Below are 15,216 nucleotides of genomic sequence, written 5' to 3'. Positions count from 1 at the left end.
CCTCTGATGACCCATTGAACATGTTAGAAGTTGGTTCTGTTCCTCTGATGACCCTTCTTGTCTTTCTGCGTCAGATATCCAAACTTGGACTTTGGCTGGAAGAGATCCATCGACAGTAAAACCTTCATCTCCTGTTCTGAGTTCTGCAGCGAGGGAGGTGACGGTCCCTGTCAGCACCAGGAGACTGTGACCTCTGACCCCGCCCCCCGAACACCTCCCAGTACTGACCACTCTTCCACGCCCGAGCAGGAGCCATTCACGGCCCTGGAAGCGGGCGACGCCCCCTGCACCAGGAACTTAACTAACGGCACCGCCCTCGTTGCCGACGGAGACGACGACGGCCCCCGAGACAAGCACCTTCTCCAACGTGACAATTGCCAACGCTCGCCGCCGGGAGCCGCCGGACGGCAGAGCCCCGAATCAAAACAAAGTTCTACCTCAGTTCCTGTGCAGCCCCCCCTCAGCTCCTGTCCTCCTCAGCCCAGCGATGAATGTACAGCAGGGAGGACCTCAGACCACACACATAAAGCTACCTCAGTCTGCAGCCCGGCAGCCACGGCCCCCGACTCCCCCGACCCCCAGTACGGACGCCCCGCAGGAGATTCCCCCAAGAGCCTGGGGCCCAACCCGGGCCTCATCCTGCAGGCCCTCACCCTCTCCAACGCCAGCGACGGCTTCAACCTGGAGCGGCTGGAGATGCTGGGAGACTCCTTCCTGAAGCACGCCATCACCACCTACCTGTTCTGCACCTACCCCGACGCTCACGAGGGACGGCTCAGCTACATGCGCAGCAAGAAGGTCAGACGCCCTCTTTATTATTCTTATTATTACTCCTCACTGACTGACCTGAGGAGCAGACGGTCTGCTGTTCAGGGCGGTGCAGCAGCTCGTCACTATGGGAAGAATGACCCAAATCATTTTTGATTTATTATTAAAAACTAGATTTTTTTTTCCCCCTGATATGTTACACATTGAAAGATCATTTTTTGTGTGTTCAGCGGACTTAAAGAACTAAACCATGTTGTGCTTGTAGTTCTGTATCATTTTGTAGAAAAATTAGGAAAGTAAACTGCAGTGATGCGGTCCTACTCAAACACTGTCTGTGTTTGAGTGGTTTTGTTGTGATCTCGGGAGAAGATCTGCAGAAACCTGCTGATCTTTAATCCGTCTGCATCAGAGCAGAAGAATAACAGGACGATCAGTCTTCACTGGTGGACTGAAGCTGCCTTTGGTAAACGACCTCGTGTTACTGACGCCGTGTCCGTTGTCCAGGTGAGCAACTGTAACCTGTACCGTCTGGGGAAGAAGAAGGGGCTGCCCAGCAGGATGGTGGTGTCCATCTTCGACCCTCCTGTGAACTGGCTGCCTCCTGCATACGTGGTCAACCAGGACAGGAGCAGCATCGACAAACTGGACTCGGAGGAGGTCAGTGGACTTCCTGTTTTATCTCTGTGCTGTGGATCTGTTTCAGCTCTCCTGCAGACGAATGATTGAAGTGTGTTGAGGTCCAATCGGTCTGTGGATGTGTTTGTTGATTCTGTTGTGAGTGTTGTGATGCTGTGTGACCACCAGAGGGCAGACTTCTACCCCGTCCCCTCAGCTTTTCACTCATGAATGAAGGCCATCAGGAGCCTCATGTATAATAGAAACAGCTCAGTGCATTAAATAGAACACATCTGGAAACTCTTAGTGCAAATATTAAAATATAAACCAAGGAGACAACCGGAAACAAAGGAGACTTCAAAATTTTCTTTTATCATATCACATTTTTGGATCAAACCAATCTGCCTCATCAGTAAGTGAATGTGATAAAGGAGCACTTGGCAGCGCCCTCTACGGGATGGTCGCCCTTCAGAACGAAGGTAGAAGGAGTTGGACTTAACATGTTAAATGGAGGAAATGGGACACGACCTGTTGCATCAACAGTAGCAGCAATTCTCCAAAGTTAATTATTAAAATGTTTGTAAGTCTCAGGAATTTTATTATTAAATGTATGGAACTATTCAGATTGATAAAATGGTGTATGTCAGAGAATCATCTATTAATGATCACAAACAAGACTTCATTCAATTTGTTTAAACCACAAATATGTTTATTATCACAAAGAATACAAAAATATTATTGAAAAAGATCTATTTATTTATTAATTTATTTTATGGACCATTTCTCATGTTCTGCGTGTTAAAAAGTATTCCCAGGATTATTATGGTGTGAATAGCAACAGTAGGTTTGTGAGTGATCTCCTCACAACACAAACACCTGTTGAAGTCACATGACAGGCACGTTGTGTTGTTTCACCTGCAGCAGGAAGCTTCTTCTAAATGCCTGTAATTACCACTTCCTGTCCGTATGAATGAAAGCCATCAGGAGCCTCATGTATAATAGACCAGGTAGCTATTATATTATAGTATAATAGACCACGGACGCGTCCTCTCGGTGTCCTTGTCCTGTCTCACCGTCCTCCTGTCTGTGTGATTCTTTCAGGCCAAAGAGGAGCTGCTGGCCAACGGGCGATCAGGGAACAACTCTGAGGAGGATGATGAAGAGGAAGACGTGGACGAAGACGGAGAGCTGATGCTGAAGGACGAGCCGAAGGACGAGGTGAACATGGAGGACGACCTGGAGTACTACAAGGAGCACATCCGCTTCATCGACAACATGCTGCTGGGCTCCGGAGCATTCGGGAAAAAGATCTCTCTGAGCACCTTCCCCCCGTCTCTGGCCCCGCCCCCCGTCTCGGGCCCCGCCCCCTCCGTGGAGGCACCGTACGAGTGGAAGGCCCCCAAGAAGCCCCACCACCCCACCGCCCCCCACTACCCCGCGGAGCAGCCGCCCAGCGGGCCGTCGGCCGATGAGTTCGACTACAGCTCGTGGGACGCCATGTGCTACCTGGACCCCAGCAAGGCGGGGGAGGAGGACGACTTCGTGGTGGGCTTCTGGAACCCGTCGGAGGAGAACTGCGGCACCGAGCTCGGCAAGCAGTCCATCTCCTACGACCTGCACACGGAGCAGTGCATCGCAGACAAGAGCATCGCCGACTGCGTGGAGGCGCTGCTGGGCTGCTACCTGACCAGCTGTGGAGAGAGAGCCGCCCAGATGTTCCTCTGCTCGCTGGGCCTCAAGGTGAGACGGCCCGCCCTCCCCGTTCTCAGGTAGCGGGTCGGTCTGCAGCCGCCCTGATCGGCGTGTGTTTCTCTGAGTTCAGGTGTTGCCGTTGCAGCGAGGCGTCCTGACCGGCGCCGTGCTGCACGCCTGTCTGAGCGGCGCCGTGGACCTGAGCTACGGCTGGCTGAAGATCCCCCCCCGCTGCCTCCTGGACCATCCGGACGCAGAGCGGACGCTCCACCACCTCATCTCCGGCTTCGAAAACTTTGAGAAGAAGATCAACTACACGTTTGAGAACAAGGCGTACCTCCTGCAGGCCTTCACCCACGCGTCCTACCATTACAACACCATCACAGGTCGGACGCCTCCTCTAATGTTACTGCAGCTCGCTGGCATTTAAAGTCTTTACTGTTCACAAAGATATGAAATACTAGTTTAGATAAATGGTGATGTTGGCAGTTCATGCTGTAATATTTAGATCAGATGCAACAGAAGTCACTTAAAAGGTTGAAATAATGACTAACTTGGTTTGTAATGGATCCTTGTATGTTTGGAATCGATCGGTTGTCAGACTGCTGTTTGTTGATCCCACCGTGATGTCACCTGTTTGTGAGCTGCTGGTTTGAAGATTTATTTAATGACATTTACTGACTATTTCATGAGGTTCATTCTTTTTCAATGAGTTTATTGGAGCCAGACATTAGTGACCCCTAGTGGCCCTGCAGGTTAAGGCACTTCTGCTTTGTTTTAACTGATCAGACCCAGAGACGATAAATGTTTTTATATTTTCATACATGTGGTGGCTCCATAAAACGACATATTAGATCTCCACCTTCTACCGGTGGTGTCGCAGTGATTCATGATCCACAGAAGAGGGTTGGAGATGTGTGGTGGTTGTTCTGCTGATGGTTGTCATGCAGCGAGGTTTCAACAAGACCAGTTCTTCATGGTATGATAACCTTCTCTGACTGTTAGTGTTATTATTATTATTATTATTATTATTATTATTAATACTATTCATATCTTTATCAGTTCCATTGTTTTTAGTGCCCTATTAAAAAGCTCGTCCGACTGTCTGTACATTAAACTCACTCAGCTGGAACTGGTTGAGTTGGGATGTGGAGAAAGATTTCAGCAGCACATTTTATGACGTCTGTTTATGAACGGGACACGTTCTATAATCAGCGTAGATGAAGATGTAGTTTGAAGATGTCTGATGTGTTTCCTCCTTCAGACACTCTGCGTCCACCTTTTTTATAAGCTGGACATCCGTCCTTGAGGACAAGCTCACGTTTATGTTGAAGATGTCTGAAGTTATCTGCCGTTGTTTTAATGAGTTATTCGGGCTTGGAGATGGCGGTATCGTGAGTTTCCTTGTCTCGGCTGAATCTGTGTGTGTGGCGCCCCCTGCTGAGACTGACAGGAGAGTGGCAGCGTGCAGGCGAGCTTCTCTGCTCGTTGCATGTTATTTTATTTTTTTTTCAATACAATAATAATAACAATAACAATAACAAGCTCTTGTGCAGGAAATAATACCCATCCATTTTAATCCTGTGGTACCTGCTCTGTGGCTCAATGTGTCCTGTCAGGATGTCTCAGCCTGGTTTTAAAGGGGCCAGTTATTCAAATAGTGAATAAAACCAGCATGCAGTGGATGAACTGAATCCATGGCAACCACAGCCGGACTGAAGCAGAGCCATCAGACACCACCGTGTTCCTGCTGATGATGCTGCAGCGAATCGTTAATCCGGTGGATTAAACCTGTATTTTAATCCACCTCTTCACTTCCTCCTCAGATTGTTACCAGCGGCTGGAGTTCCTCGGTGATGCAATCCTCGACTACCTCATAACAAAGCACCTTTATGAAGACCCGCGGCAGCACTCCCCCGGCGTGCTGACCGACCTGCGCTCGGCGCTCGTCAACAACACCATCTTTGCCTCTCTGGCCGTCAAGTACGACTACCACAAGTACTTCAAGGCCATCTCGCCGGAGCTTTTCCACGTCATCGACGACTTCGTGCAGTTTCAGCTGGAGAAGAACGAGATGCAAGGAATGGACTCGGAGGTGAGTCGTGGTTCTGGTGTTGGGACGGAAGGACCGGAAACAACCGCCGGAGGTTTGAACCCTGAAATAACCGTCAGCGTCCAAACAAGATTCTCCTGAAGGAGAACGGTGTCGGATCGATTTCTTCTGAAACTCCTCCGTCGGATCGTTCAAGCCTCCAAAGCTCCTTTTGTTCTGACGCGTGTTGAGATGTCGTCAGCTAACGGCCTTTTGTGTTGTCGCCTCCAGCTGAGACGCTCTGAAGAAGACGAGGAGAAGGAGGAGGACATCGAAGTCCCGAAGGCCATGGGGGACATCTTTGAGTCGCTGGCCGGAGCCATTTACATGGACAGCAGGATGTCCCTGGAGACGGTGTGGCAGGTGTATTATCCAATGATGAGGCCACTAATAGGTGAGCACACACACACCTGTTGTTCCAGTTCAACGTCATGATTGATGACCACAATATTCATCAGTGGTGTCCACATGTTGTATGACCCCCCCCCCCCCCCCCACACACAGAGAAGTTCTCTGCCAACGTGCCACGCTCTCCTGTGAGGGAGCTGCTGGAGATGGAACCAGAAACTGCCAAGTTCAGGTAGAAGCTCAACACTCACTCGTCTGTATTAAAGGCTGCTGCAGTCATGCGTGTAAACACATGTGTGCGTGTAAACACGCGTGTGGATCAGTGAGTTGGGACTGTTGCAGGTGCGCGTGAACGGAGTGCAGGTGTTACAGCCTTCATGTGTAGGTATCCTGAACGGTGACTCACTGACCCCTCTGGTGGTACATAGTGGTATTACGAGACAGGACGGCTAGCTGGTTAGCATGTCTAATAACATGAATTCGTTTTGAATGCTGTAAAGTAATAATCGTACTTATTGAACCTTTTAAAATGTCAAATATTTCCAGGGGGTGAACGCCTGTGTTCAGGTTAGTGTATGTATTATATGCAGTGTAAGTGTTTGCGTCTCTTGTGCCTGCAGCCCTGCAGAGAGGACGTACGATGGGAAGGTCCGGGTCACGGTGGAGGTCGTCGGGAAGGGCAAGTTTAAAGGCGTCGGCCGCAGCTACCGGATCGCCAAGTCGGCAGCGGCGCGACGAGCTCTTCGCAGCCTCAAAGCCAATCAACCTCAGGTCCAAACCAGCTGAGCTCGCAGCATTAGCACCTAAGCTATTGATTGATCACGGAGGGAAGGCGACCTCGGCTTCCCGACCCAGCGACGCTTTGATCCCTGAATCTTCAGCCTGTGACGGCTCGACCGAGGCGGCCAGGGAACACTGTGGAGACACGACAGAAGAAGCAGACAGATTTCACATCAGATCTTTTACCTTTTTTCAGTTTTTGTTTTGTTTTGCGCAAACACAATCTTTACTTTCCCTCTCTGCTTTGTGTAATCACATGAGTGCTTTATTAATGTTTAGTGAAGTGTTTAAGAAGGTCAGGTCAACGTGTCAATTCCTCACCATGTTTCTTTTTGTTTAGTTTTAACCTCTGTGTCAGTGAGATGAGGCTTATGCTTATTGTGTAGTATTAGATTGTACATAGTTCAATCAGAGGTGTAAATCAAAATATGTAGGAAGGAAAAAAAAAAACGCTAAACTCCTCAGCCTGTGCACTAGTGCCAGTCAGTTTTAAAGCGGTTTTAAGACGCTAACAGCAGACGTGGCGAACAGATGACCACTGGAGCCAAACCTGGTGGACTTCTGTCTGAAATCTGTCTGGAAATGGTATTCTTGATCATTTTTGCACTTATTCCATTAGGGTCTGTTATTTTGAGAATTGTGTGGTCACATTGGCACCAAAATCATAAACGTAGCAAAGTACATAGATATATATATATAGATATATATATATGTATACATATGTATATATCTATATATATATATATATACATATGTATAAAACAAAAGAAGAAGAAAAAAGAAATCCATAGATGATATTCTTGGCCTTAGATACGAAGGCTCTCCCTCATCCTGCGACACGGATAGGAATTTCAACATTCCCGGTTACTGTAATTTAAACTAGTTTTTAAGCGCACTTGAGGTTGCATGTTCTTGTAGCTTATGTATAAACCATGACAACTGGATGGCTTCTATAAATGTTCTAAATCTATGGATATATCTAGAGTGTGAGAGCGATATTAGATGTTTATGGCATTATCTTGGTAATTTGGTTTAACATGTTTTGATACTTAGTGGATGGAGGTCAATATTAGTCCTGTTTTGCGCACTAAATGTCTCCACGCAGGAATCATCCCGTTTTGATATGAGGAAGACATATCACACGTTCAATATGCTGCAGACTTTTCTACTAATTGGATACTCGTGTAAGACGCTGAATCTCTTCAAGTAGTCTTTGTGTTGCTCATCCCGTACCTACCAAAGCTAGAGCAGATGTGACACGATGAGGTGAAGGGATTCTTCGGGATAAAGATACCAGCCGGTTTCGTTCAGACAAATTTTGCTTCTTGCTAAATGTCTTTTTGTTTTTCCTCATCATTAAGCCCTTTTTCACTTGAATACCTCAGTTAATTGCATGCGTTTTCTTGTCTTTATTTTTTTCTTTTTTGTTTGGTGCTATGTTTTTTGTATTGAGCTTGAATTTCTCATCCTTTTTGCACTGTAACTATAATACCTCTTTATTTGACCCCTTTTTTTTTTTTTTTTTTGAAATCTGTTTGGTTTGGTTGTCCCGTCGGTCAGCCATCGAGCTGTGCTGTCGACTCCCCCCCCCCCCCCCCCTCCCGTGCTTGAGGTTGAGTCTTGATGATTTTGGTGGGTGGGGATAGGAAGGTTTGTTTTGTTCCCCAGCATTCATCCGTTTAACTTCATCCGTTTAAGATCCCAGGAAAGGTTGATGAGATGAGGCTCAGTGCTGCAGAGGTGATCAGATTCAACGCTAAAGACACTGCTAAACATGGACGGAGAAATACTTCACCGTCTCTTCATAATTAGGGTTGGAGGAGACGTTTACCTGTGTGGTTTCCAAACTGTGTCGGTGTATCTGAGGACAGGGAAGCAGACTACCTCAAAGGACAGCGGTCTCGGTGGGATATCCACAAGATGGCGACTCGCGTCAGTGAGTGGCAGCGACGTCAGTATCGTCTGTCCAATGTAAAAGAAACAGATCAGGCTCAGCAGACTGGATTTAAATCACACTGAACATTTATTCATTTGTAGACTTCATTTGAATTTGTAAAAGCAGTTAAATTGTTTTTTTTCTTCTAAACTAAACATATTTCAGCTGACAATTTCAACCCTATTTTAGTTCCTCTCCAAATAACTGCTTTGCCATGTCGTTAAATGGCTTCAGCCTGACCGGCTGACTAAAGACAGTCTGTACTCCTGTAGTCAGACTCTGGCCGGGCTGAAGTCTTCTTAGAAACATACCTGAGATTCATTACAGTTTAAATCTGAAACCAGTGTGAACCGGAGCTTTTAGGACTCAGTTGGGCCTGAAGATCTTTAGTCTGTAAAACAAGAAGACCTGAGCTGATTGGAGGAAAATGATGTCGTCCTGTTTCTGTTCCTGGGTGGACCGGCGTTTCAGCAGTAAAGACTGTGAACTTCTGAAATCCTTCAGCTATTGTGAAAAAATCAGTTACACTACAAAACTATCGTACATCATCTACAACCTGTTACTGTCAGAGTGCAGTCTGTCGTCAGCTGTCTCCCCCCCCCACCCCCCCCGCCCCCTCCGGGCCCCCGTCTCACCCTCCGCCCCCTCCGGCCCCCCCGTCTCACCCTCCGCCCCCCCGCCCCCCGTCTCACCCCCCGCCCCCCTCCGGCCCCCCCGCCCCCCGTCTCACCCTCCGCCCCCTCCGGCCCCCCCGTCTCACCCTCCGCCCCCCGTCTCACCCTCCGCCCCCCCCCCCCCGTCTCACCCTCCTATTAAAACAGAATGTGAACTGGAGCCACGCCCACTGTATTTGTATCTGTGACTGATGGAAAATAAGGATCTCAAATAATGTCTTCGGCCACAAGTGTCAGCGCTGCGACCTCGTCTGTTCCTCTGCCCTTCGGTGATGTGGAGGTCGCTGTGACGCTGAAGTTCAGAGCGGACTATTTTATTTTTCTCCTTTTTTGTACATGTAGCAAAATTGAGCATTGCACTTGGGCGCCATCTTTACCTCATGTCAGAGAAAGGGAGTGAACAATGGAGGAAACAAGACGTGTATATACGATGCTGTAATGTAAAGTAGTAACTTGTGGTTCAGGCTTTGCTGCTGTTTCAATTGCTGGTGTCCCATTTAAACAGAATAGGGGGGGGGGGGGGTGGGGGGGGGGTTATCACCTGATAAATACACTGTAAAAAGAAATGTGTAATTTGAGGCTAAAATATCTGGACGTCCCGCCTTAAACAGGTTGTTTGGACGTGAACCCTGTTGGTTAATCCCCCCCACCCCCAACCACCCCGCCCCCCCACTCCACTGTTTTACAAGACCAACCTCCTGCAGCCCCTTTATCAGAGACTTAAAGGAAAAATCCACTCCGAGCTCGTCCAGCATCATCAGGTTGATGATTCTGATGCCGATCGGCCGTCTGAAGTCGTGTGGGAGGATTTAGATTTAACGTTGGCGTCGTGTTTCCTTCCTTTAATGGACATAAAACGAGTCCTACAACACACGAAGGCTGTAAACGAAGCTTCAACATTCGGCCGACAGTTCGGAGCTCAAGTGTCCCAACGTTTAAAGAAGTTCAAGTAAACTTTAGCATGAATGTCGGTGAGGAAACTTCTTCATCTGTGACCAGAGACCAGAATCTGGTTTCGGTGTCGTCGTCCAGCTGCAGCCGCAGACGTCCTGCGAGCGTTCAAGCTGCCTGAACTTGGACTTCAGCTTCACTGTGGATGAAACTGGAACTTTTTGGCGCTAATCGACAGAAAAGAAATGTTAGTGAAAGTCTCGTGTCTGATTGAAGACGGTAGACGAGGACGAGCGGCCGGTCCTCCTGTAGTTCTGTTGTGCAGCTGCACGGACCTCCAACGTGGTTCTGATGTTTCTCCTGTTTGACAGCAGCCAGCTCGTCATGTTTTCCTGATCTGACTGGATACGTAACGTCTTGTCCTTCCTTCTTAGCTCCAACGTAGGACCGCCATAATATTCAGCACGGACTCCCTCCATCCACACATTTTATTATCAGACTCTATTCCTGGGAAGATGTCGAGCTCATCGGAGGTCAACGATGAAGATGGTGAAACAGGAGGATCAAATATATCGTTTTCTGTCGATCGCTGTCAAAATAAAAAAATCCAGTTTACATCCACTGAGTCCAAACTGAGAGTTTTACATCATGTAGGAGCTGCATCTGACCCCTGACCCCTGAACTCTGACCTCTGACAGGCAGTATCTCCTCCACCTGTATCTGTGTCTCCGGGTGGGTTTTTCCTTTAAGGACTGGTCAGTGTGAACTTGATAATCGTGGAGGGATCTTATATCGGTCTCATAAACCAGCAGCGAGCAGCAGAACACCAGCAGAGTGAACAGAACCAGAACTTATGGGCCATCACGACCTGCAGCCGATATTTAAGGGACATTGGAATTGAAATTGAACTCCTCACTCATACTGTAATACCGAGCTGCAGTGGTTTGCGGTCTGCACCTTATGGATCACAAATACCTTTAATTGTTTTCTTTGGATATTTTTTTTTTTTTTTATAATTGTAGCCCAGTATATCTACAATAAAGTAATGGTATGTCATTCACTCTGGAGTGTGTGTGTGTGTTCATCTTCTAAAGATCGTTTATAATCTAAAGTCAGGTTTAACTTGTTAAATTAGACATTATTTCTGAATGTTAAATTTTGTAGGAGGAGGTGCAGCTCGGCCCGGTCCTGATCCGTCCATCAGATCTTGACCCGTCCATCAGGTCCTGATCCGTCCATCAGATCTTGACCCGTCCATCAGGTCCTGACCCGTCCATCAGGTCCTGACCCATCCATCAGATCCATCAGATCTTGACCCGTCCATCAGATCTTGACCCGTCCATCAGGTCCTGACCCGTCCATCAGGTCCATCAGGTCCTGACCTGCGGGCCGTTGTGACGGGTGCAAGCAGCTGTGGATTTTTCAGCATATTATTTTGTAGACGTTGGGTCCGGTGCAGTTGGTGCTGGAGATGAAGTATTGCACTTTTCTACCACTTGTGTCCACTATGTGGCGCTGTGTCTCATCAGCACTCTTTTCTTGGCTGTTTTGAGGTGCATCTGTTCAAACTGCTGGCAAAAGTACAGGAAAACATTCGTTAGTGTACGACTCCTGTAAATCTGCAAAAATGGCCACTAAATTCAAAATGGCCGACTTCCTCTTGTGTTTCGCTCATGGTGCCAGGAGACTTTTTTGCAGCTCGGTATGATGCACGTGTTCACCATATTCGGTACACGTAGGTGAAAGTAGCTGCAGCAGCTGTGGGGCGGTAGTGAGCCATTTGGCCACGCCCACTCCTGATGAGAAAACATGGAATATTTTGCTGACAGTGACAGAAGCGCTGGATCCAATCAAACAGCTCAACTTTGAATCTTTATCTTTCTAAACATTTGAGACAGAAATGTCCCTCCCTGATGACGGAGGTCCAACACCTGGTCCCTGTTCTCCTGACGGGACTCTCTGCTCACGCCTGGTTTCATTCAGCCTCCCGCCGTCTGAGGCTCGTCAGCAGCACCCTGTTTATTGGCTGGTGGAGGAGCCGGTGGAGGAGCTGGTGGAGGAGCCTGTTGACTATTCACCACAGCAGCCTTATCGGGCCCCGGGGACCCGGCAGCAGGGACACCCGGAGAACAGGTTCACCGCAACACCCGGGCTACAGTCAGCTCAGCTGCATGTTCATTTAACTCGTATCCTCTTTCATTCATAATTTATTCAACTTTAGAGGCCGACATGTTGATAAAATGTGAAGATAAAAGTTTGATCACTGTTGGTGATCCTGAGAAAGAGATCTGAGATCAGCTGTATGTTATGGTTAATGCAGGTTCTGGTCTGTAGCTGATTAATATCAGATTAATATCTGATTAATATCAGATTAATATCTGATTAATATCAGATTAATATCTGATTAATATCTGATTAATATCAGATTAATATCTGATTAATATCTGATTAATATCTGCCCTCTTGTTGTTATTAGTTGGATCATCAGTGGTTTGTGTTTGTTGCAGAATGAAAGCTGATTGGAGCATTTGAAGTGTCAGCCAATAGGAAGAGGAGCTGCTGAGATAATTAACATGTCAACTTTAACAAGGCTGAAAGCTGCAGCTCCTCCTTTTGCTCTTCCTTAATCCTCCCTCCTTTTTCATCTTCCTCCACCTCCATCTCCCTCCTCCTCCTTCATCTCCCTCCTCCCTCCACCTTCATCTCTCTCCTCCTCCTCCCTCCTTTTTCATCTCCCTCCACCTCCATCTCTCTTCTCCTCCTTCATCTCCCTCCTCCCTCCACCTCCATCGCTCTCCTCCATCTCCCTCCTCCTCCATCTCCCTCCACCTCCTCCACCCAACCTGCCTTCTGAGGCCACAGGTCCTCCTCCACCTTTTAATACAACTCCTTCCCAGACGTGTGATGAGACGTAAATATTGAGATGAGGTTTGTTCCTGCAGCAGCGTGGGAGCAGAGGAGCAGAGGAGCAGAGGAGCTGCTCCGTAATTAGAAACATCATTCCACCTCCTGCTTGGCCTATTTTCACTCGGCATCACGGAGTGTTGCAGGTAAATTGCTCCCTGTACTCCTGCGAGGACGGTAATGAGCTGTGGTTAGGTCTGACACCACGTCTCCTTCATTTAACCTAAATGAGAAATATGCATCAACTGGGCGACGAAATCAGAGCGACTTTAAATATGATACGAGAGGAGGTGAAGCACACGTCTGATATGAGGCTGCTGATGGAAACATACTCGCATCAGCCTGTGTGTGTGTGTCTCTGTCTGTCTGTCTGTCTGTCTGTCTGTCTGTGTGTCTCTGTCTCTCGTCAAGTCAACTCCTGGAAGAAAAAAAAAACTTATTATACAGATAATAATATATGAAAAACATCTCGGCTCCGGCTTCGTTCCAGACGGCAGGTTTTCACTGCATTTCCACTAATTGTACGCTTCAGGGAGATTTGGTCTCCTCCTACCAGACCAGTGTTCAGATGAGGAGACATTTTATGGACTCAGACATGTCAAACCTCCGATAACATGAAGTTTGTCCCCTGGCAGAGCTTCCTGCTTCCTGTTCCACAGCTCAGATTTGTTTTTTAATTTGTTGTCTGAGGATGTTTTTTACAGCGTTCTCATCCCTGACCGAGATCAGCATCAGTCCATGGAGGAGTCACATGAGGAGAAGAAGGAGCAGGACTGAGGGAGGAAGAGGAGAAGTTTCTGTTGACATGTTCAGGCCTCCAGAAGGTTCAGATGGTGAGTACTTCTATGATGCTGGTGGAGCCTCTAGTGGCCATTTGATTAACTGCAGTTTTTGTCTACATGTTTCAGGTTGTTGTGGACACGTCGTGAGGGAGAACCTCTGGTGGAGGACAAGAGGACAGGAGGACACCCAGCAGAGCAGCTGGAGGTCAGTCTGGAACACACACCGATGCTGATGTTCTGGTTCAGATGTTCTGGTACCAGATGTTCTGGTTCAGATGTTTTAGTACCAGATGTTCTGGTTCAGATGTTCTAGTACCAGATGTTCTGGTTCCGATGTTTTAGTACCAGATGTTCATTCTAGTTCAGATGTTCTGGTTCAGATGTTCTAGTAACAGATGTTCTGGTTCAGATGTTCCAGTACCAGATGTTTGTTCTGGTTCAGATGTTGTGATTCAGATGTTCTGGTTCAGATGTTCTGGTTCTGATGTTCTGGTTCTGTGTCTCTGCTGCATCATGTGATGTTTAGAGGATGTTTTATCACCTGAGCCAGGTCCTGCAGGACATGAAGCTCCAACACAGCAGACACGTCTGTATGTTCTATGTTGTCTATGTTCTGTATGTTTTGTCTGTTCTATGTTCTGTATGTTCTATGTTCCATGTTCTGTGTTCCATGTTCTGTTTGTTCTGTATGTTCTATGTTCCGTATCTAATGTATGTTCTATATGTTCCGTAGGTTCCGCATGTTCTATGTTCCATGTGTTCTATATGTTCCGTCCGTCCTGTATGTTCCATATGTTCTATATGTTCCGTACGTTCTGTATGTTCTATGTTCCGTAGGTTCAGTGGGTTCCGTATGTTCTGGACGTTCTGTATGTTCCGTACGTTCTGTATGTTCTGTATGTTCTGTATGTTCCGTACGTTCTGTATGTTCTATGTTCCGTAGGTTCAGTGGGTTCCGTATATTCTGGACGTTCTGTATGTTCTGGAAGTTCTGCATGTTCCGTACGTTCCGTATGTTCATATGTTCCGTACGTTCTGTATGTTCTGTAGGTTCAGTGGGTTCTGTATGTTCTGTAGGTTCAGTGGGTTCCGTATGTTCCATAGGTTCAGTGGGTTCCGTATGTTCCGTACGTTCTGTATGTTGTATGTTCTGTACGTTCCGTACGTTCCGCATGTTCCGTATCTACTGTATGTTCCGTACGTTCTGTATGTTCCGTACGTTCTGTATGTTCCGTACGTTCCGTACATTCCGTATGTTCCGTACGTTCCGTACGTTCTGGACGTTCTGTATGTTCCGTACGTTCTGTATGTTCATATGTTCCGTACGTTCTGTATGTTCTATGTTCTGTAGGTTCAGTGGGTTCCGTAAGTTCCGTATGTTCTGGAAGTTCTGTATATTCTGTATGTTCTGTGTGTTCCGTACGTTCTGTATGTTCCGTAGGTTCAGTGGGTTCCGTATGTTCCATACGTTCCGTATGTTCTGTATGTTCCATATGTTCCGTACGTTCTGTATGTTCTATGTTCCGTATCTACTGTATGTTCCGTACGTTCTGTACGTTCTGTATGTTCTGTACGTTCTGTATGTTCCGTATATTCTGTATGTTCATATGTTCCGTACGTTCCGTACGTAGGGCGTGTCGGTAAAGATGAGCCACAGCAGGAATATATCTCCTGAGTCAGCTCAAAGCAGGTCGAGGGTTATTATTAATATTAATATGAATTAATATCATGTTC

At 47.3% G+C, this 15,216-nt stretch overlaps 1 protein-coding gene across 1 annotated transcript in view; it reads left to right on the top strand.

Moving 5' to 3' along the window:
• The window catches only part of dicer1 (dicer 1, ribonuclease type III), a 29,288-nt gene extending 18,432 nt beyond the window's left edge, over positions 1–10,856 (top strand). The window contains exons 22-29 of the mRNA XM_069172478.1: positions 75–798; positions 1,273–1,425; positions 2,485–3,123; positions 3,206–3,461; positions 4,902–5,170; positions 5,399–5,561; positions 5,672–5,747; positions 6,136–10,856. Coding sequence (XP_069028579.1) covers positions 75–798; positions 1,273–1,425; positions 2,485–3,123; positions 3,206–3,461; positions 4,902–5,170; positions 5,399–5,561; positions 5,672–5,747; positions 6,136–6,301 — 2,446 coding nt within the window. The 3' untranslated portion in view covers positions 6,302–10,856. The remainder of the gene's footprint in view (positions 1–74; positions 799–1,272; positions 1,426–2,484; positions 3,124–3,205; positions 3,462–4,901; positions 5,171–5,398; positions 5,562–5,671; positions 5,748–6,135) is intronic.
• Positions 10,857–15,216: the final 4,360 nt, after the last annotated feature.

The sequence above is a fragment of the Embiotoca jacksoni genome, unplaced genomic scaffold (genome assembly GCF_022577435.1).
Source record: "Embiotoca jacksoni isolate LCO1_2020_lvr unplaced genomic scaffold, fEmbJac1.0.p SCAF_53, whole genome shotgun sequence".
Lineage (NCBI taxonomy): Eukaryota > Metazoa > Chordata > Actinopteri > Embiotocidae > Embiotoca > Embiotoca jacksoni.
This window is presented reverse-complemented; position numbering and strand designations above follow the sequence as displayed.